This window comes from Peromyscus eremicus, chromosome 3 (genome assembly GCF_949786415.1).
Source record: "Peromyscus eremicus chromosome 3, PerEre_H2_v1, whole genome shotgun sequence".
Taxonomy (NCBI): domain Eukaryota; kingdom Metazoa; phylum Chordata; class Mammalia; order Rodentia; family Cricetidae; genus Peromyscus; species Peromyscus eremicus.
The window spans coordinates 137,159,433-137,179,494 of record NC_081418.1 but is presented as its reverse complement, the minus strand read 5'-3'; the positions used below and the strand labels follow the sequence as shown (position 1 = coordinate 137,179,494).

The 20,062-nt window shown below is 46.1% G+C and overlaps 1 protein-coding gene across 1 annotated transcript; it reads right to left on the bottom strand.

Annotated features, from left to right (window-relative positions):
- Window positions 1–10,869: 10,869 nt before the first annotated feature.
- On the bottom strand, window positions 10,870–18,802 carry Fgf23 (fibroblast growth factor 23). Its single transcript, XM_059257123.1, has 3 exons — window positions 18,592–18,802; window positions 12,990–13,093; window positions 10,870–11,310 (listed from the first exon to the last, which is right to left on the bottom strand). The coding sequence occupies exons 1-3, from the start codon at window positions 18,800–18,802 to the stop codon at window positions 10,870–10,872; spliced, it is 756 nt and encodes a 251-aa protein (XP_059113106.1).
- Window positions 18,803–20,062: the final 1,260 nt, after the last annotated feature.

Below are 20,062 nucleotides of genomic sequence, written 5' to 3'. Positions count from 1 at the left end.
AGTTCACCTACACATCCTTCGTCCAGTTTATTACCAAAGTCTTACACACCTAGTGTGTGTAAAGAGGTCTGTGTCTGAATGAAGTGTTCTGCATGTCAGTGTTGACTTACCAGGTCGATGGCTGCATGGCTCTCATGTCACAGGAGGAGTGCTGAGTGTCCAGTGAAGGCTGGCCTTCCCATTCCTTTGTCCTCTGCCTTGCACTCAAGTTCAGTGTTCACACAATCCTGGGTGTGCCCAGCACTACCCGAGTTTTCTGCCCGTGTTGGGCCTGGCGTGAATTTGAGAACTAGAGGAAAATGTTATAAAAACCCGAGGGATTCGGAAGTGTCGTGTGGGCCTAGGTTCCATCCTCAGCCCTGGGAAAGGAAGAACACACAGGTGGCTGGGACCCTGCCCTTTAAGAAAGAGAAGCCCAATGGTCAGTGAGTAGAGACCCCCTAGCCTGCTCCAGTGCTGTGCAGGCACAGGGTACCCAGTGTCCAATGTACTTGAGTTATAGTTTTATGCCAACACTTGATGCTGTTCCCCTTAGTTTTAGTAATTCAACAACTGAAAACCAGGGTTGCATGCTAAGAAATTCCTCCAGCTGCTGAGAAGCCCACACACTTCGTTTTTTCCTCACACATGTATGGACAATTCCCCTCAATGATGACCCTCTGCTTTATAGTCTCTGCTTGGTTTTCTCGGCTGTCTCAATGAGTTACAGAAGTAACTTGATGACCCTGTTACAGACACACAAATCTTCCAGTTGCTTGTGCATTTTTTTCTTTTAAAAAAAGTTTGTTTTTTTAATGTTATGTGAGTGTTTTGCCTTCACGTGTGTATGCGCACCACGTGCATGTCTGGTGTCCATGGAGGTTAGAAGATGTCCTCTGGAACTGGAGTTAAGGACAACTGTGAGTCTCCATGTGGGTGCTGGGAGCCAAACTTGGGTCTTCTACAAGAGCAGTGCATGCTCTTAACTGGTGTGCCGTCTTCCCCCCCCCTTGTTTGTTCAAAGATTTATTTTATGTGTATGAGTGTTTGCCTGCATGTATGTGTACTGTGTGTGTTCCTAGTCCTCACAGAGGCCAGAAGGGGGCTCCAGATCCCCGCCCCCACCCCCAGGAACTGGAGTTAAGGATGGTCGTTAGTCACCTTGTGGGTGCTGGAAACAAAACCCAGCACAGTTAAGAACAAGTGCTCTTAGCTGCTGAGCCATCTCTCCAGCCCCCTGTGCATTTTTTAATGTAAGTGTAATTTTCAAGTTAGTCCAAAATGTTTGGTCTTTGTTTTAGAAGAGGCTAATATATTTTGTATTACGTACATTTGCATATATGCACATTTACATGTACACATGATCAAATCTGTAAGTTAAATGCCTTTTTTGTGTCTCTCCACTCTGTTAATGTAAGTTATTGGTGAAATTATTTAGGCCACTCCACATAGTTAAAAGGAGATTTATTTAATGGCGTAACTTACAAATTAAGGGATAGGTAGGTCGCGGGGTCTGGGGAAGGTGTATCACAGTCCAGCGGTGTTCTCTGGAGCTCTGCTTTGTCCACCTCCACCATCCAGGGTCCTGGAACCAAGAGAGCGTTCGCCGATCCAGATCTCGGGTCCCCAGGCGCCTCCCTTGGCCCCGCCTTGTAGGCGTGACAGTTGCCGAAGTCTCAATGGGGGTTGGAACTTCCAGAACAAAGCTGGAATGGCTACCCACTACATCTCCCCCTTTTTGTCTAAATAAGAAAGTTCTAACCTAATACAAGACTATATACAAAGGAATGGTTATCAAATATTGTCCAGGAATAATGAGGGATAATGACCTAGATAAGATGGAACTACAACCAATGCAAACAATATCAAGCAAGAAACACATATTAAAATCCAGAGAAGTATAGAGCATAGGTAAATGGCATGTTACAAAGATCATTCCAAAAGGTGTCCTATCCTAAAGAACCTGAATCTAATACTTAATATGTTCTATCTACTAAGTTGTAACTATAACTGCTAGTCTTCAATCCCATCAAAGACCTGAGAAGGAATATAATGGTACCTGAGAAATGGTAGATGGATGCAAGCAACTTTCGGGAATCTTGTGAGAGTAGACCGAGACAGCTGGCAGCCTGGACAGTCACCTAATGTTTCTCAGTATTGTTGGTGCATTCAAATTGGCTACAGGCCTAAAGTATCTGACAGACCATTTTCAGAAGCAGGAATTCTGAAAGACCATCTTACCCTGTCTTGGCAGAGTACCGTGGTCGCTTTCCTTGTGTCTCGCTTGTCCAGAAAGGATAGCATTGCATTTGTACTGTCAGCCATCGAGGCAAGGGCAGTTCTTTGCCCAGTAGGCCATTTTGTGCCAAGAAGACAAACTTCCAAATGGAAATGTCTAGAAGCCCCACATTCTCTCGGGATCAAATTGGTGCAGCCAGGAGCAATTGTGTCTCACATCGACAGAATTCTAAGTTATTTAAATGCCATATTCTCTAGGTCTATGAAGTGTTTGAAGATTACCTGTCCATCTGACCTATGTATCTGTAAATCTGTATAACCTAACTAACGTAACTATAGAGATGACAAGCATAGGTAACTATAAATCTATAAGTCTTATCTACTGAAATAACCTAAGGACTAAGGCTTCACGTAAACAAGGTAGACAGTCTATAAGCAAGTGTATGGTAAAGAACGATGACTTCAAAATTGTGACAATACACAAGATGTTATAACAGAGGTAGGAGTGTATAGTGTGATATACAATATGACAATAATCTTAAATATATATCAATATTTATAACAGAGGTAGGAGTATGTAGTGGGATATGCAATATGACAATAATCTTAAATATATATCAATATACCGAATATCCTAAACAGAAGTAGAACATACATAAAGTATGACAGATATAAATTTACATTTGTATCAATATACAAATATTTTAAATAAGAGTAGAAATATATGTACATTATATCAAGTATAGTTCTGTATTTGTATCAATATACAAATTATCTTAAACAGGAATATAAAAATAGTTTACATTTGTATCAACATATAAGAATCCATAACAGTGCAAATTACAGTGCAAATTATTTAAGGCTGCTATTTTACTAAATTTGTTTACTAGTATACACAATAATCTACCATAATGTCTTATACCTATCCATTCCATTTTTTTCTTTTTTTTTAAGAGTACTGAGTTTAATATTTCCTTCTACCCCCAACCCTATAACCATCATCCATAACCCTGAGAATTATGAAACCTAAGGGAGAAGGGGCGTTGTTTTCTTAGAATTGCTTCCTGCTGTTTAGGGGGTGATGTTATCTCTGTTGGGTACTGTGAGAAAGCGCAGATAGTTAAATTTCAGTTAGACTAACTGTAGGTTCTGCAGCAAGTCTTAGAGTAATGGGTAAGATTGTCTGAAATTCTGGTAAGAAGTGTAGTATGATGATGATTACCATGGCATCATTCTGGATTGGGTAGAGTTGTTGTTGGGGCCCCATCTTCTTTCTGGAGACTTCTGAGACTGCTATTAGAAAAACTTATTTGTTATCAAAATGGAAGATTTGGATTTAAAGAGGACATAGCATGTAAGAAAGGATTCTGAGAAATCAAGAGTAAGCATGGAGAGAATTAGAATCTAGAAGACAATGGTCCCTAGGATATCATCCATATAGTGATAAATTATGGATTGTGGAAACTTTACACGAATTATCTCCAATGGTTTCTGCACAAAGTATTGGCACAAAGTAGGGCTGTTTAACATTCCCTGTGGGAGGACCTTCCATTGATATCTCTTGACTGGCTGAGAATTGTTATAATTAGGTACTGTGAAGGCAAATTTTTTTCTATCATTTTCTTGTAAGGATATGGTAAAGAAACAGTCTTTTAAGTCAATAACTATTATAGGCCATTCTTTAGGTAGCAGAGAGGGCAAGGGCATCCCAGTCTGTAGGGAGCCCACTGGCTGAATTACTTTATTAATAGCTCTCAGATCTGTCAGCATTCTCCAATTACCAGACTTTTTTTTTAATAACAAATACAGGAGAATTCCAAGGGCTGGTAGATTCTTTAATGTGTTGAGCATTTAACTGCTCTTGAACCAGCTGTTCTAAAGCTTGTAGCTTTTCTTTTGTCAAAGGCCATTGTTCAACCCAGACAGGTTTATTAGTTAGCCATTTTAAAGGTAAGGCAGTTGGTACTTCTGAGAGTTTAACAGCAGTTGTGCTCTGTTTGTGAACAGCCTGAATGGTTGGTGCCTGATTTTTATAGTATATGATGATATTATTCCTAGAAACATATATTGGTCTGTATTCTTTTTCTGAAAGTGTAGGAATTTTAATCTGGGTATTCCACTGTTGTAACAGATCTCGGCCCCAAAGATTTACTGCTACATTTGTTACATATGGCTTCAGTCTTCCTCTCTGTCCTTCTGGCCCTATGCATTTAACCCATCTCGAACTCTGTTTTATCTGAGATAGGGTGCCAATCCCTAAAAGTTGGACATCTACCTCTTGAAGAGGCCAATTCGGATGCCATGATTTTGGTGTAATTATAGTCACATCTGCACCTGTGTCTACCAGTCCCTCCATAACCAGGCCATTAATTTGAATTCTAAGCTTTGGTCTTTGATCATTTATGGAAGTCTGCCAAAATATTTGTTTTATAGTGTTCTTTGTAAACTGTGATCCATCCATCAGAGCTGTTTTATCATCCATTGCAGTATCGGTTTTTACATTAGGCAGTGGTTTATTCAGTTGTCCTGGAGAGGAATTTTTTCCACAGTGGCTGGGAATGTTCGTACTACATTTGATTTGGGGGCCTGCAAGAGGCCCCCTGAGGTGTTTCCCGCCAGTAAAGGGTTACCTCGTATATCTATTTTTGATCTGCACTCACTGGTCCAATGTCGGCCTTTGTCACACCTTCTACATAATCCGGGAGGTGGTTGGGGTCTCCTGTTTAGGCTATTCCTAAAAGGAGTATTACTCCTAGGAGTACCCCACGTACAGTTTTTACTTATATGACCTGGTGTACCACATTTAAAACATTTGGTAACACGGGGCCTTCTTTCACCTCTGGGATTTGTCTCTCCTATCCAAGCCTCATTACTGTAGTTACGAGACTCAACACCATTAGTATACTGAATCCATTCTTCCAAAGGAGCTGATCTGATCTTTAATGGTGTAAGTATTCTTCTGCGTTCTGCATTAGCATTGTCGAACGCCAAGGACTCAATTAATACTTTTCTTAATTCTTTATCTGATACAGCTCTTGTTATAGCTGTGTTCAGTCTTTGTAAAAAATCAGTGAAGGGTTCGTGCGGTCCCTGAAGTATCTTTGTGTATACCTCAGTTGGTTTTCCAGGTTCTGGAATTTTTTCCCAAGCATTTAGAGCTGCTGTACGGCATAGGGATATTGTATGTTCATCATAAATGGCTTGTACATTCCTGTCAGCAAAACATCCCTCACCAAGTATTTGATCTTGGGAGATCACAAAACCTCTGAGTTTACCTTGTTGTTCTAAATTTTTTGCCTCTTCTCTCAACCAGCTTTTCCACTGTAGCTGTTGGCTATATTCTAGAACAGCTGAAATTAACTGATGCCAGTCATCTGGGATGATTCTATGTGAGGTAGACCATGAATTTAACAATTGTTTTACGTATGTGGAGTGTATCCCATACGTAACTACTGCTTCCTTTATATTTTTAAAGTCCCTTGTTGAAATTGGTTGTAATGTATATGTATTATATGGCTCGGGGTGTGTGTCATCCGCTGGCTTCTCATGGATGATAACAGGATAAGCCATTGTGTGAGAGCCATTTGGAGATGTTACAACCTCTATGGTCTTGCCCTTCTGTTTATTAGGTCCCTTGTCATGTTTACTGAGAGTTTCTTCTAAGGCCTGCAAACGAGCACCTAGGGTCTGTTCTAGAGAGTGAACCTCCTCTCTGGCAAGGGACTCCAGATTTCTCATGGAATCATAGAAGTTTTTATGTTCCTCAGAAACACATGATTCCATGGACCTTATCTTATCAATTAATGATAATCTTTCTTCCTTATATAGTGTCTGGAGAGTTAGTGTTCTGTCCATTAAATATTCACATTTATTATCAATAAGATCAATTTTTGGTACAAGCCTGTTTTGTAAATCCTGATTAGCAGATTCCAGAGAAAGAATCTTTTTCTCTAAGGTCTCATTGCTATCCATTAAAGCAGATTCCAGAGATAGAATCTTTTTCTGTAAGCCTTCATTGTTAGTTTTGAAAGCCTGTAAATCCTGGTTAGCAGATTCCAGAGAAAGAATCTTTTTCTCTAAGGTCTCATTGCTATCCATTAAAGCAGATTCCAGAGATAGAATCTTTTTCTGTAAGCCGTCATTGCTCTCGCTTAAAGCCTGTATCAGTCCCAATAATGACTCATCTTTGTTCTTGTTTTTAAACCAGTGTTTGAACACTGCGTGGATTATTACAATGAATGCCAAAATGGTACAGGCCAGATATGCCTTAGGAAGGTCGTATATTTCCAGGAAGATGTCATTCATCATACAGGCAAAAAGGTTTTCAAATTCTTGTGAGGTAATGTTGTCAGCCATATTACAAGAATTACTCAAAATTTGTTAGTCAATTTTAAGGTGTAAAATTATCAGGTACTTTTACTTACCTTTCGTGGTTTTGGGGGGTGTAGTAGCACTTTTCAGCCAGCAGGTGGCGATGGTACAGCTCCAAAGCAGGGCCTGCTGGTGATCTCGGCTGACTGCAGCTCGCTGGAGTCAAGATGGCGGGAGCCGGAGCTGGCGCCGGCACGGAGGAAGCTGGGGAGTGCCTCTTTCGCTGGTCTCGGGGCTAAGCTAGGGAGCTGAGACCGGACTAGCTGCTCCCTTTTTCGGGAATGGAACCGTGTAGGCATTCCCTGGTTATATGGAACTTTGCAGGCGGGTTTAGGTACCCGCTAGCCAGGGAGGAGGCTGAGGGCAGGAGCCACCCAGGCTTTTGGAATTTGCCCCATGTGAGCGCCAGATATTGGTGAAATTATTTAGGCCACTCCACGTAGTTAAAAGGAGATTTATTTAATGGCGTAACTTACAAATTAAGGGATAGGTAGGTCGCGGGGTCTGGGGAAGGTGTATCACAGTCCAGAGGTGTTCTCTGGAGCTCTGCTTTGTCCACCTCCACCATCCAGGGTCCTGGAACCAAGAGAGCATTCGCCGATCCAGATCTCGGGTCCCCAGGCGCCTCCCTTGGCCCCGCCTTGTAGGCGTGACAGTTGCCGAAGTCTCAATGGGGGTTGGAACTTCCAGAACAAAGCTGGAATGGCTACCCACTACAGTAAGTCATAGCTTAAGTGAAGGGTCTTCCTAGGTGAGTGTCCCCAGGTTTAATGATGGAGCTAGCTACATGAGGACAGATGGGACACTCACCAGTCTGAAAAATGGATAGGACTCTGCTGGTTTTGTGTTAATGTGACAGAATACCCGAACCAATCAACTTAGAAAGAAAAAAAGCTCCTTTTGGCTTATCCATTTAATCCATGGCCAGGTAGCCCTACAGTTTGGAGCCTATAGTGAGGCAACAGTTCATGGCAGGGAATGGGCAGAGTGGAACTTCTGTCCTCAAGCTGAGAAGTCAAACATGAAAGCAAGGCCCTGGAGTCCACCATCCTTTCAAAGACACCCCTCCAATGACCTAAAACCTCCTAAAGTCTTGCCACCTCCTACTAGGGGCTTCAGAGATGTTGAAATCTAAACTATAGCAGACTCCAGCAACCTTTCCTGTTTCATGCAAGGATTGCATAAAAATATCCCATCACTGTAAGGATGGCACTTGGATAAAGCACAGTTTATGAGATGCCACATACTCTGTCTTCCTGAAGGATCTCCAAGCAGCTCACTAACAAGTCCCCAGGCTCAAAAACCAGAGCAGCTGGGCTGCCTGGAAGAGGCACTCTCCAAACCGATGAGCGGCCTGGAAGAGGCACTCTCCAAACCAATGAGCTGCCTGGAAGAGGCAGAGGCACTCTCCAAACCGATGAGCGGCCTGGAAGAGGCACTCTCCAAACCGATGAGCTGCCTGGAAGAGGCAGAGGCACTCTCCAAACCGATGAGCGGCCTGGAAGAGGCACTCTCCAAACCGATGAGCTGCCTGGAAGAGGCACTCTCCAAACCAATGAGCTGCCTGGAAGAGGCACTCTCCAAACCGATGAGCTGCCTGCAGGCTGTGCAGTGAGCTCCAGGTTTCCAGCTTTCCATGCTGGCTTTGATGACAAGCTGTCTAAGCCATTTCTACTCCTGTAAGGAACCCTAGTAAACTCATCGGTTCACCAAGCTGGACTTTGAACTGCTGTGAACTCCCTTTCCCTATCTGGAGTGGATAGACATTTGTTCACGTCTCCCCAGGAGAAGTGTCACCCAGCAGTCCCACTGTCACACCTCACAGGACAGTAACTGTGTTAAGAACGTATACTCTTGGTTTATTTTATAGCTTAAACATAGCCCCTCCCCCCCTCCCCCCCATGCATTGAAGGCCTGGTCAGTGGTACTAGTGGAAGGTGGCGCCATTTCAGGGGCAGGGCTTAATGAGATGTCCTTAGGTAACTGGGGATGTGCAGACTAGTCAGGCCTCGGCCTCTTTTCCCTTACCAGCCCGAAAGTAAGTGGTTTTGCTCTGCCATGAGTTCCCACTACAATGTGCTGACTTGTCTACCATAAAAGAAGTGGTTCTCCGGGTTGTGGACTAGAACTTCCAAAGTATGGTTCCAGCCTTTTATCTTCATAAATAATCATGCTCCGTATTTGTTAATAGTGATGAAAAACTCATATGATATAGGATCTGGTTAATGAGATTTCAGTGTGGTTATGCCAGTGTGTCTTTTTCAAACTAAAAATCTTCCAAGGAATCACTTGCTTCATCAGAAACCCAATATTGATATAATTTCATCATTTTTGGTCCATTAAAATTGTTGAATATGCTTATAAATGGAAGAAATTTTGACTCTGAAAATCTTTTTCCATTCCCCATTCTGTTCTCTCCAGATTTTCCAAATGCCTCCCTTTTATTCTCCCATCTCAACACACAGGCACAGTCATACAGAGGGGTTCAGAAACGGAAGCTGAAAGAAATTTTATTTTTATTTAAAACAGAAGGAAAGAAGTGGGCGTTACATTTTATAAATAACTATAAATATAGAGTGATAGGCAAAAAATCTTCCAAATAAATAAATAAATATGGCCACATGCAAAGGGACCTAAGAAATTACAAGGTTACCTGGGCTCTGTGAAAAAGAAAGCCCCATGGTGCTTGCTGCTGAGCTTGTGAGCTCACGACCAGTTTGCTTCTCAAGTTCTTTCAGGGTTTTTCCATGTAATTGCCTCAGTGGGAGGCCTTCTGGTGGCTACTGTACAGACCAATATTCCCAACAGGAAATGAGAGCCAGTGGAGAAAAGGTTTGGGGTACATGGCATCTACCACTATGAACGACGGTTTTAGTATTTCAGAGTGGGAGCCGGTCCTTCACATTGCCTGACGTTCCTCTGACAAGCAAAAATCAATGGATTCATTTCTAAGTCTGTGTACATGAAGACAGTGGAAACCACGAAGTTGTGTGAATGAGCACTCATCAGGTGCTCCTTTAAATAGAGGGAGGAAGGGGCGCCCTTTGTTGAAGTCTATCACCAGCTAAGGCTGCTTTCTTGCTGTTCATGGTGAGGATATGCTCGCCCCAGGACAGCCCCGGGTTTTCTGGGATGACTGAAAAGTGTCTTCATTTAATGCCCTAAGAGTTCCCAAGAGTAGCCTCCATTTCTGGGTTAGCCCCTGCTAGAGACCTCTCCTGCTAGCTAGACCCATTGGATCCCATTTCATTTAGAAGAAAGAAGAAAAAAAGGACACCTCTCACTCCCTCTCCCCCAGTCCACAGAAAACCTAACCTAGAGCAGCCCCACGTCTCAAGGACTCTTCCTTTCCTGGCACGTTTTCACAATTCACCTAGAATACATCACAACTCAGCCTGGTGGTGGAGGCGTTCACTAAAATGCGTCTTCAGAAAGAGTTCGTGCATTTGCATTTCGCAAACCTCCCCAGCAAGGTGGACTTTGCTAAACCAGGGCTATCTGTGTCCTGTCATAGAGAGCGGGGGACGGAGCGGGGTCAGCACTAGTTGTGCGAATCTGGCAGAGTGTTCAATCTGCGGGAGACTGAGCTTTGCGGAACATGTTTCAGTTCACCGCGTGTTTGGATCTGTTTGTCAGCCTCCTGCCAATCTTTTTTGAAAGCTCTTCCAGAAAGAAGAGATCAGTGTTTTTGTTTTTTTCCGACTTGCCCAGTGAAGCCATTAAGGTGCTCAACTAAAAAACCCATGTGGGTCCCAGAACAATAACAAAAAGCTGTAGAGATAGCCTCTTCCCTGTGTTCAAGGTGTGAACTCTGAACCACTGTTTCTTAATGCTAATTGATCGACGAGAATGCTAGGCAAGAGACAGGCTGATAAAAGCCAAGTGTCTAGTATACCTGTTAGTTAAAAATAAAATAAAAGCCAGGTGTCTAGTTTACTGCTAGGGTCTTTAAAACAGATTAACATTATAAATTACGTGTATGTGGGTATGTGCATGTGAGTGCAGGTGCCCAAACAGGCTAGACGCATCAGATTCCCCTGGAGCTAGAATTACAGGTAGTTGAGGGTGCTGAGAACTGTCCTGTGCGTGAGCAGCACAAGCTCTTAACCTCTGAGCCGTTTCTCCCACCTCCCACTGTTGGGTCTCATTCCAAACGGTGGTGCCCAGCTGGGACCTCGCAGCTGACTCTCAGGCCCAAAGGGAAGGGAGAGAAGCAGACACCCCAACCTTCCAACCTTGCACGATTGGAGGATGGAGGCTGAGGCCGCCGGGGCTGGTGGCCTAGGAGAACCTGGGAAAGGGGCGGCAGCGGTCCGCGCCCCCGACACCCCCGCGCGCGTCCCCGCGGCCTCTGCGCAGTACGCCCAGTGGGTCACTGGCGGCGGGGCCACCTTCCTCGGCGCTCGGCAGCTCCCGGGAGCAGGATACGGGCACGGGCGTGGCACGGGGCCGCGGCTTGAGCACGTTCAGGGGGTCGCGCTCGGGAGGGTCCTCGGCGCTGCGCGTGTGGCGCCGTGGCCGCGCGGTGTGGAAGCGCAGCAGCGGGACCTCGTTCCTGCGCGCCAGGAACTGCGAGAAGGGCGGCGGGTTGGTGCCGGGCTGGAAGAGGCCCTTGGCGCGGCCCAGGCTCACCAGGTAGTGATGCTGCGGCGACAGGTAGACATCGTAGCCGTTCTCCAGAGTCCTCTGACGGAACCTGCAGTTCTCCGGGCTGAAATGATGCTGGAAGGGAAGGGGAGCACGAGGGGGTGAAGGCCACCGCTCCGTTAAGGGGTGCTGCTCAACCCAGTCCCTCACCTCCCTCTTAAGAAAGGCTGTCTGAGTGCTGAACTTGGCTCCAGCTTTAGGAGAGTGGCTGCTGTGAGGACCCTGGGGGGCACTGTCTAGAGGACCTTGGTCTGGAGTCCAGCTTGCGGGAGCAGGGCCCAGAAAGAGCTGGTGACACTCCTCTTGTTCAGGGTCGGCTAGGAGAACTAAGCATTCACGTTCTCATTCATTCATTCTGTTCAGTCCCTGTCTCTCTTGACTGTCGGCAGGGGGCACTAGGCTAACATTCACAGTCTCCTGCCCCTCTCCCTTAGCCCCCTACCCCCCCTCCATTCCCAGGAATGAACTAGAGTTTCATGCATGGCAGGCAAGGGCTTTACCACTGAACAAGAGGCCCAGCCCCTTTTCTATTTTTTCGTTTTGAGGCAGAGTCTCATTGAGTTACCCAGGCTGGCCTTGGAACTCTGCAGTGTACCCCAGGGAGACCTTGAACTTTCAATCTTCCTGCCTCAGCCAACCGAGTAGCTTTGCTGGACGGCGTGTGCTACTGGGCCTGGATTGTATAGCTTTTAAAGCTCTGCTGGCTGTGAGGAGGTTGTGGTTTGTCTCGTTGCCTAGAGACTGGAACTGGGATGGACTTTGACTGGGGTCAAATGTAAGTTGAGGGTACTGACACCAAGACATAATGTAGATTGAAGATCAGGAACGTGAACTTGCTAACAGGTATTCTGGGTTTGATCTTCATTCTCCCATTTGTACTGAGTTTTATTGAGTGCCTACCTGGACCTTTACATGTTTCCCAACAGATGAGGGCTTACTGTGTGCATAGGTATCTATCTGCTCTGGACAGATGGTATTGTAGGTTCCGGGACGTGCACAGCAGTAACTAAACAGAAAGCTTTTTCTTCAGGAACTTTGTACCAGACATTGATAAGAGACTCCTGAGTCAATCGGTCCTTCTTCATTTCCACCTCAAAATTATTGGGACTATGCTTTAGTCTTTAGTTTAGAAAACCCTTGATTTACAATCTGAAGGACCTGCCATCACCCCAAGGGCACAGGTAATTATTTGGAGGTCATTAGCAGGAGGGACAGTTCAAGTCACACGGTCCATTTCACTTCACTTTTTCTAAGGGAAGAGACCAAAGTTGGGAGGATTGAGAGAACTTCCCCAAGGCCACAGTTGGTAACAGAACTGTGAAGACACCAAGGGTTACTCACCCTTTCTAGTGTATAAATTAAAAGCACAAATTGACGTGGCTTTAGGACCTACAACAGGGACTGTGTGCCTTGCAAGAATGGGGACCAGGGGACAGTGCAGACTGGAGGTCTAAAGGCTCGTTCCAAACCCCAGCTGTGTAAACTGGAGCATTTCCTCCTGAGACTGAGTGAAGTACTTAGTGACAGCAAGTAGTGACCAAGGGACACGCTAAGTGGGATCTCTAAAGTTGGAAATACCACAGCCCTGACGAGAAATACAGTAAGAGCTGGAGAGATGGCTCGGTGATTCAGAGTGCGTACATGCTCCTTTCCCAGAGTTTAGTTCCCACACAGACACAGGATCTTAAAAATCAAATCTTAGAAGAAGAGATAAAGTCATTATAAAGTGGTGGCCAACACAAAAAGAAACTCACTGATCCAAAAATGTTGCCTCTGAGATCCATACAAAGGAACCTTCTAGTCATGGCTCCGGTTATGACCACGAGGCCGGCATCCTCTGATCTAATCATCAAGGCACCTGCAAGAAAAACTCTCAGGTTAAAATATGCAATTACCCCTTCCTTGAAACATTCTCTGAAAATCACCCCAAGACACCTCTCTGTTGGGGATGGCATCACACAACTCTCCATGTCTAATTGTTCCTCAAACTTCCCGTGACTCCCAACTCCGACATCAACACTCATGTGCCTCCTGCTTTATTCTCCTTCATGCATGGGGATCTCCCAACAGGCCCACATCTGTGCGGCACACCGATTTCCCTCCGTCTGGATGCTGCTCCTCTCTTTGCCTGGCTACTATCTTTTCGTGCTTGGGGCCGGGGATCCTGTCCCTCTGAGATGGCTGCTTCTATGATTTTAAAATCTATGTTGAAATGTCATTCCATGACCCAGCTTGTGTAGAGCCTGGTTCTCCCTCACTACAGGTCCCATGCTCAGAGTTGATCTCTGGTCCCTGCCTGATAAGGCGCTTCCCCTTCAAGGCCAGCTGTAGGCATCTCTGTGCCTTCTTACCTCCTAGTCAGAACTGGCTGCTCTTCCGCATAGTGCCCCTGCTGTTACTACAGCGTGTCCTCACCTGGTTCGACCATATTCACGTGTCTGAAATCTTTACCAGAGAAGCGGAGAGCTCCACCCCCAGACATTTAATAGACCCCAGGATGGCCAGAATTTGCCTCTTGGACCCGGTCTTTTGTGCTTTTCTCACTTGGAGATGCTTTTTGTAGATGCTGAACTTGGACCACTCTAATAGCCTCACTTAAAAACTTGCCTTTGACTAAGGCCTGAAGCATGTGTATATCATCCACATCTTAAACAGTGGGTCCATACCTTTAAACGGGCATTCTGTAATAAAGATAAGATTGAGCCACACTGTGCTGTAAAATGAATGGTGATTCAGCAAGACTTGGCATTTTCTGTTGAAAGTAATTTCCTTAGATCTTTGAGGATACTTTCAACTGCCTGCTGTGGAGCATCACTTCAAGACCCCAAGGAGGCTGCTCAGACAGAACTTCTGATCCCTCTTCAGAAAGGTCTGTGCCTACCTAGCATGTGGGAGAACATCATGGGACGATTTGAAGCCTGAGGCCTCTTTCCTACCCTACATAGGCTCAGAACAAAGACCTTTAAGGGGAGTGAACAGGCAAAGGTCAGGTATCCCCTAACGCCAAAGCCTGGTACACGCTGAAGCGGGCATGATGTGGACAGAGCCTGGTACACGCTGAAGCGGGGACGATGTGGACAGAGCCTGGTACACGCTGAAGCGGGCATGATGTGGACAGAGCCTGGTACACGCTGAAGCGGGGACGATGTGGACAGAGCCTGGTACACGCTGAAGCGGGCATGATGTGGACAGAGCCTGGTACACGCTGAAGCGGGCATGATGTGGACAGAGCCTGGTACACGCTGAAGCGGGCATGATGTGGACAGAGCCTGGTACACGCTGAAGCGGGGACGATGTGGACAGAGGGAATGTAAGCAGACCTGAGCCCAGGAAGGTGACAGCAGAAGAGGACAATTCATTTGTTTCAAGTGTCTCAAAGTTTGGCCACAGGTTAGCGTTCAGGAAAACTGCCAAGTGGGGAGAGGTACCACACGTGTTCTTCAAAAATGATGTCTGACTATGTATCTCAAGTATATAGCTGATTTTATGCATACTCAGACATACATAAGAAATACATAAGAATTTCTGTCCTGAGGGCTTTTTGGTCCAAATCAAGGCGGGGTTGGGGGGGTTGGGGGGTGGGGGTGGGGTGAGGCGAAGGATTACATTTAGTGAGTGTATTTTTTCCTTTTCTTTCCCTCCCTTCTTCCTTCCTTCCTTCCTTCCTTCCTTCCTTCCTTCCTTCTTTCCTTCCTTCCTTCCTTCCTTTCCTCTCTCTCTCTCTCTCTCTCTCTCTCTCTCTCTCTCTCTCTCTTTCTGAGTGGGTGCACTCTTAAGCATTCTATATTTTAAATTCTCAAAACAACTATTATATTGTTAAAATAAACATCATTATCATATTAGTAGTTGCTGGAGCATCTTGAAGAGACAAAGCAGGATTCGAACTCAGGTCCGTGACATCTTCCTGCCCTGCAGCTGTAGCCTCCAACAGAAAAAGTGATAAAATGCCACTAGGACATCAAATTTCTGTGCCCATGAGGGATGCTGGTCCCAATCTGGCTCCTTAAGAAACTTGTAGCCATGGGAATTTCGCTGCTGCAGCCCCAGCCTCAGAAGCAGTCTGTGGAGTGAGTACAGCGTAGCCGTTCCTGCCTGCTTCCTAGGGTTACCACCAATCAAACGGGATAATGGCTGCAAAAATGACTTGACAGCTGACCCCTTCCCCACCCTGACATCTTGCCAGCCTGTCTGATGGTTGCAGGCAGTGACACAGTGTACATGCCCTCACTCCAGGGCCAGTCCTAACAGAAAACACCCTGCAGAGTACATGAGTGGCTACCAGGGATGGGCACCTTTGAATGGGCTTTTTTTTTTTTTTTTGGTTTTTCGAGACAGGGTTTCTCTGTGTAGTTTTGGTGCCTGTCCTGAATCTTGCTCTGTAGACCAGGCTGGCCTTGAACTCACAGAGCTCCGCCTTGGCTCTGCCTCCCAAGTGCTAGGATCAAAAGTGTGTGCCACTGCCACCTGGCTTTAATGAGCTTTTGAATGAAACCAACAGAAGCCAGCAGAAAAGTTCACTTGGCCAAGTACATGCTAAGCCACACACCAAAAGAAAAGAGTGGACTATTAAGCAAGGGTGGTAAGCAACTCTTTTCTGCCATTTCCAAAAGTGAGCACAATGGGGAGTGGGAAGCTGGCCTTGTTCATATTAGAAAAAACTTACCAACCCTGGAGAGGCCCCAAGAGCCTTCTGAGTTCAGGGGAGCTTGGGCATCTTGGGGGCAGAGGATTCCATCTTGTTAAGACCAATGACCCAAACAGGAGTTGGAAACTCCACTCTTAACCAAGAACTTAATAAAGCAAAACTTTAACATGAGACAGTAGGAACTTCTGCCTCATTTTGTCATCGTGAAGATGCAATGAGATGTCCTGACCCCCAGCGGCACCGCATGCATGTGGTGGTGTACAGGCATACATGCAAACAAGACTGTATACAAATGAAATAAAATAGACAAATGGGATCATAATAGAACCAAGATCTGCTGTGAATATGTAGTCAGGGGGAAGATTACACTAATAAAATGTAAAGATAAGAACAAAATAGAGAAATGCACATGATAACTGAGTAGTGCTTTAGGTTCAATGTTACTCCCCTCCCCCAAAGGCAAAGCTTACACAAGATAAAAATCACACACAAAAACTAAAGTCAGGTCAGTTCACTTTACTGCTCCTCGGCCACATTCATTGCATCTCCCAGCCCCGTGTCTGTCAGCACCCAGGGAAAAAGGCCTGCCATTCAGACTTTCAAAGCAGGCTGACCTCATACATCCTCCCCACACCTGGCCCAAACTATTCCAGACTGACTTCTTGGTATCTGCAGAGAGGCTGCCTTTCAGCGAAGGGATTCTGTGATTCTAGGAACGTTCCATATGTATTCTCTAATTATAAGCAAATTTCCAATCTCTAAAACCAAAATAGTTTCCGCTTATCCACTGTCCAGCGTTTGAAATTACATGTGGTCTTGCAGCGGAAGTCAGGCAGTCTTCCATGGGAGGAATACAATGGTGTTTCCTACAAGATTGATAATGTTCTGGGAGATAAGAGGTCTGTGAAGAACTGTGTCACTTTTCCAGTGACAGAGGGGTGTGTGGTGTTGGGCACCTTGTCCCATTCCACAGAACACAAGCAGGGCTGGGGACCCATGAAGTGTACCCAGATTTATTTTGGATTCTCCCCATCTGGCCCAACCCTCACTTCCAAGAAGTAACTCCAGCATCCTACTTTCTCCCCTTGAGTTCTGGAGGATACTTGGTATTTGGAGAGAGCCTCTCTTCTCCTCACATCTCCTGTCAATGTAGCCCTTGGACAGGTGTAAGCTGCTGGCTTTGTACATGACTGTATGTGGTTTAAGGTCATAGCAGAGAGAATGTCATGCATGCAGCCAGGCCACATCCAGAAACCTGGGTTCACCTATTACAACAGCAAAGAAATCACAATCCCCATAGACAGTTCTTTAGTGAAATGAAAACGCTAATGCTCTGGATGCTCTACATGGCACTGAACCCAGTTGCCTCCTCTGCACACTCTTCCAGTAACTTTTTAGATTTGGGTTTTTACTTCATGTGTATGGCTGTCTTGTCTGCACGGATGTCTGTGCACCACATTTGTGCAATGCCATTGGAGGTCAGAAGAGGACATTGGATCTCCTGGATCTCCTGGAACTGGAGCTATGGACCACTGGAAGCCACAACTTGGTGCCGGACTGAACCTGGGTCCTCCGCAAGAGCAGCAAGTGCTCTTAGCTGCTCAGCCACCTCTCCAGTCCTACTTAGAATACTTTTTACACACCTGCTAAAATAGAAACTGTGTTTTCCAATTCCCATCTCTCTCATCTCTCCATTTTCTATGTATTATCCCTTATGCTGGGAAGGGCTCTCATTTGAAGACATTTAATTGATTGACAGTTATGGCTTGCGATCCAATTTTCCATAGAATCCAACTTTAAGAATATTCCAGGTGTCTCACAGCACCAGGGAGTTCACAACCAGTTCAGTTTGTTAGCAATTAAACACATTTCAGCTTCTCAGAGAGCCACCAACTCCTACAGGGAGCCTCGGAAGCAAACCCAGCACACCTGTTGGGTAGATGCATTCAGTCACACTTGCCAAGACAACATATCCTGGTCGCCTGGTGGTCTGTCTTGAACACATGTCTCTTGAGAAGGTTTTGCTCTGTTTTGAGACAGAGTCTTACTATGTAGCCCTGACTAGCGTGGAGCTCACTATGTATACCAGGCTAACCTTGTATTGTATTAAGGGTATGCCCGGCTCTTGAGAATTTTTACAAAGCCAGAATACTAGGAATTTGGAGTTGAAAAGAGCCCCCTGTTTCATTTATTCTAAATCTTGGGATCCGAGAATCTCCCCCATTGTCTCCCCCAGTTAGATTTCACCATCTGTGGTTCGGTCTGGGTTATTCTCCTCTTTGAGTCCATCTTTCTATCCATTTTTCCTCCAGTTCTTGGACAGAAGGAAAGAAAATTGTCTCTCATTATTGGAAATGGCTTATGGCAGTGATTATTCAGGTTGAGAAAAACCTGTAGGTCCAATTAAGGAGGAGGAAAATCTTCCTCTTAGGTTCATCTCTCTCTCTCTCTCTCTCTCTCTCTCTCTCTCTCTCTCTCTCTCTCTCTCTCACACACACACACACACACACACACACACACACACACACACACGAGAGAGAGAGAGAGAGAGAGAGAGAGAGAGAGAGAGAGAGAGAGAGAGAGAGAGAGAGAGAGCACCATGCACACAAGAGGCTGGAAATTTAGGTTCTCCCTCCCTCTTATCTCCTCAGCACCCCTGGAGGTCAACAACAGGGCGTAACCCCTCTTCCCAACCTGGAGCCAGTACTCACTGTAGATGGTCTGATGGGGTGTGCCATCTACATGGCCATCCTTGTGGATCTGGAGGTGATAACTGTTCCTGGCTGTAGCTGTGTACAGATGGGTCAGACTGCCCCAGCTGGAGCCAAGCAGTGGGGAGGTGTCCAGGTAGGCTCCAACAGTGCCCCAGCTGCAGGCGCTCCACAGAGCACCCACCAGCAGTCTGAGGCAGGTCCCCAGCATTGCACTGCTCTCTGAGTGGCTAATGCTGAGCTTGAAATCTGATACTCCCAGACAGGCCGGGACCTTGCTGGCCTTCCTCTCTTCCCAGGAAGAAACTGAGAACTGAGGTGGGGAGCCAGGGCTAAATTCCCTCCTTTTTGCCCTGGGACTTTTAAAGGGTAGTGGTATGACATCAAACAGGAAAAACAATGCTGCCACATCCTCTGTGTTGTAATCACCCATTCGAAGAAAAAGCCCAGACTTCTTAGGCTTGCGGAAGGCACGTCGGTTCCAGGCACACACATACACGCACGCACACACCCCTCCGTTTCAAGCCAGTGCTCCCAAAAGTGAATAAAGCGTGGGCAAAAGTTATCTATGACCGTGGGTCATCCGTTGACCTGTCCCACTTCCATCAGGAAATGTGAAGGCAGCCAACAGCCTTTAAAAAAAAATAGCAACACATCAGTCACCCGCCTCCTCAGCACTCCTCTCTCTTCAGGGCTCTCGTTTTTTGGTTTGCTCAGGCCTTTCACCTCCAAGTATGTGCCCAGAGCTACTCCTGGCTGCTGCATTAGGCAGGTGTCCTGATTGATACAGAGATATATGACACCACCAGACAAATGAGACCCTCCACGCACACCTCAGGAAGGGTGTGTGAGGTAGAGGCAAGAGCTCAGCACCCCCCCCCCATTCCCTTTTGCAAAGACTTCAAGACAAGAAGAAAGGAAACAAGGTCTTGAGGTCAGCAAAAATGGCAAGGTCTGGCTTCTCAGTTTCCCTCGTTTGGGTGATGCAAGGAACCAAACTGGCAATTATGGCTTTGCCGATGGGAAGGAGACTCATTCGGAGGATTGGAACGGCACTGCTGGCTGAGCAGAGGGGTCAGAGGGCAGGAAGCCTCCAGGAGCTGCAGGACAGGGCATCTCCACAGCCAGGGTCTGCGTACTGGGACCCTGTTGTGTGAGCAGATGGATGCCTCAGTGCAGAAACTGCTCTCTGCACACCTCTGTGGAGGTGCATCTGATGGGGGGGCGCGGGGTGTGTGTGTTAGGACTAACACATACAGTCCATTGGAGGGCAGGCTGCTGTAACAAACACCACAGGGGGAGTGCTGCTCACTCAGTGTCTCAGTTTACTGAGTCCCTACTATGGATAGGTATACCACATCAAAGTGGATGTCAGAGAGAGCAAGATGGGAGCAGTCCAGTTGGGGAAGCAGGTAAAGACAGGGAGCCATTGTGTAAAGCACTGGTTGAGGTGAGCGGAGATGCCGATCCC

Coding starts and splice junctions, on each gene's coding strand:
- Fgf23 (XM_059257123.1), bottom strand. CDS start 18,802: ATGCTGGGGACCTGCCTCAGACTGCTGGTGGGTGCTCTGTGGAGCGCC. Junction 13,094..18,591: donor ACCCCATCAGACCATCTACA/GTGAGTACTGGC, acceptor TTTTTCTTGCAG/GTGCCTTGATGATTAGATCA. Junction 11,311..12,989: donor GAGGCAACATTTTTGGATCA/GTGAGTTTCTTT, acceptor CTTCCCTTCCAG/CATCATTTCAGCCCGGAGAA.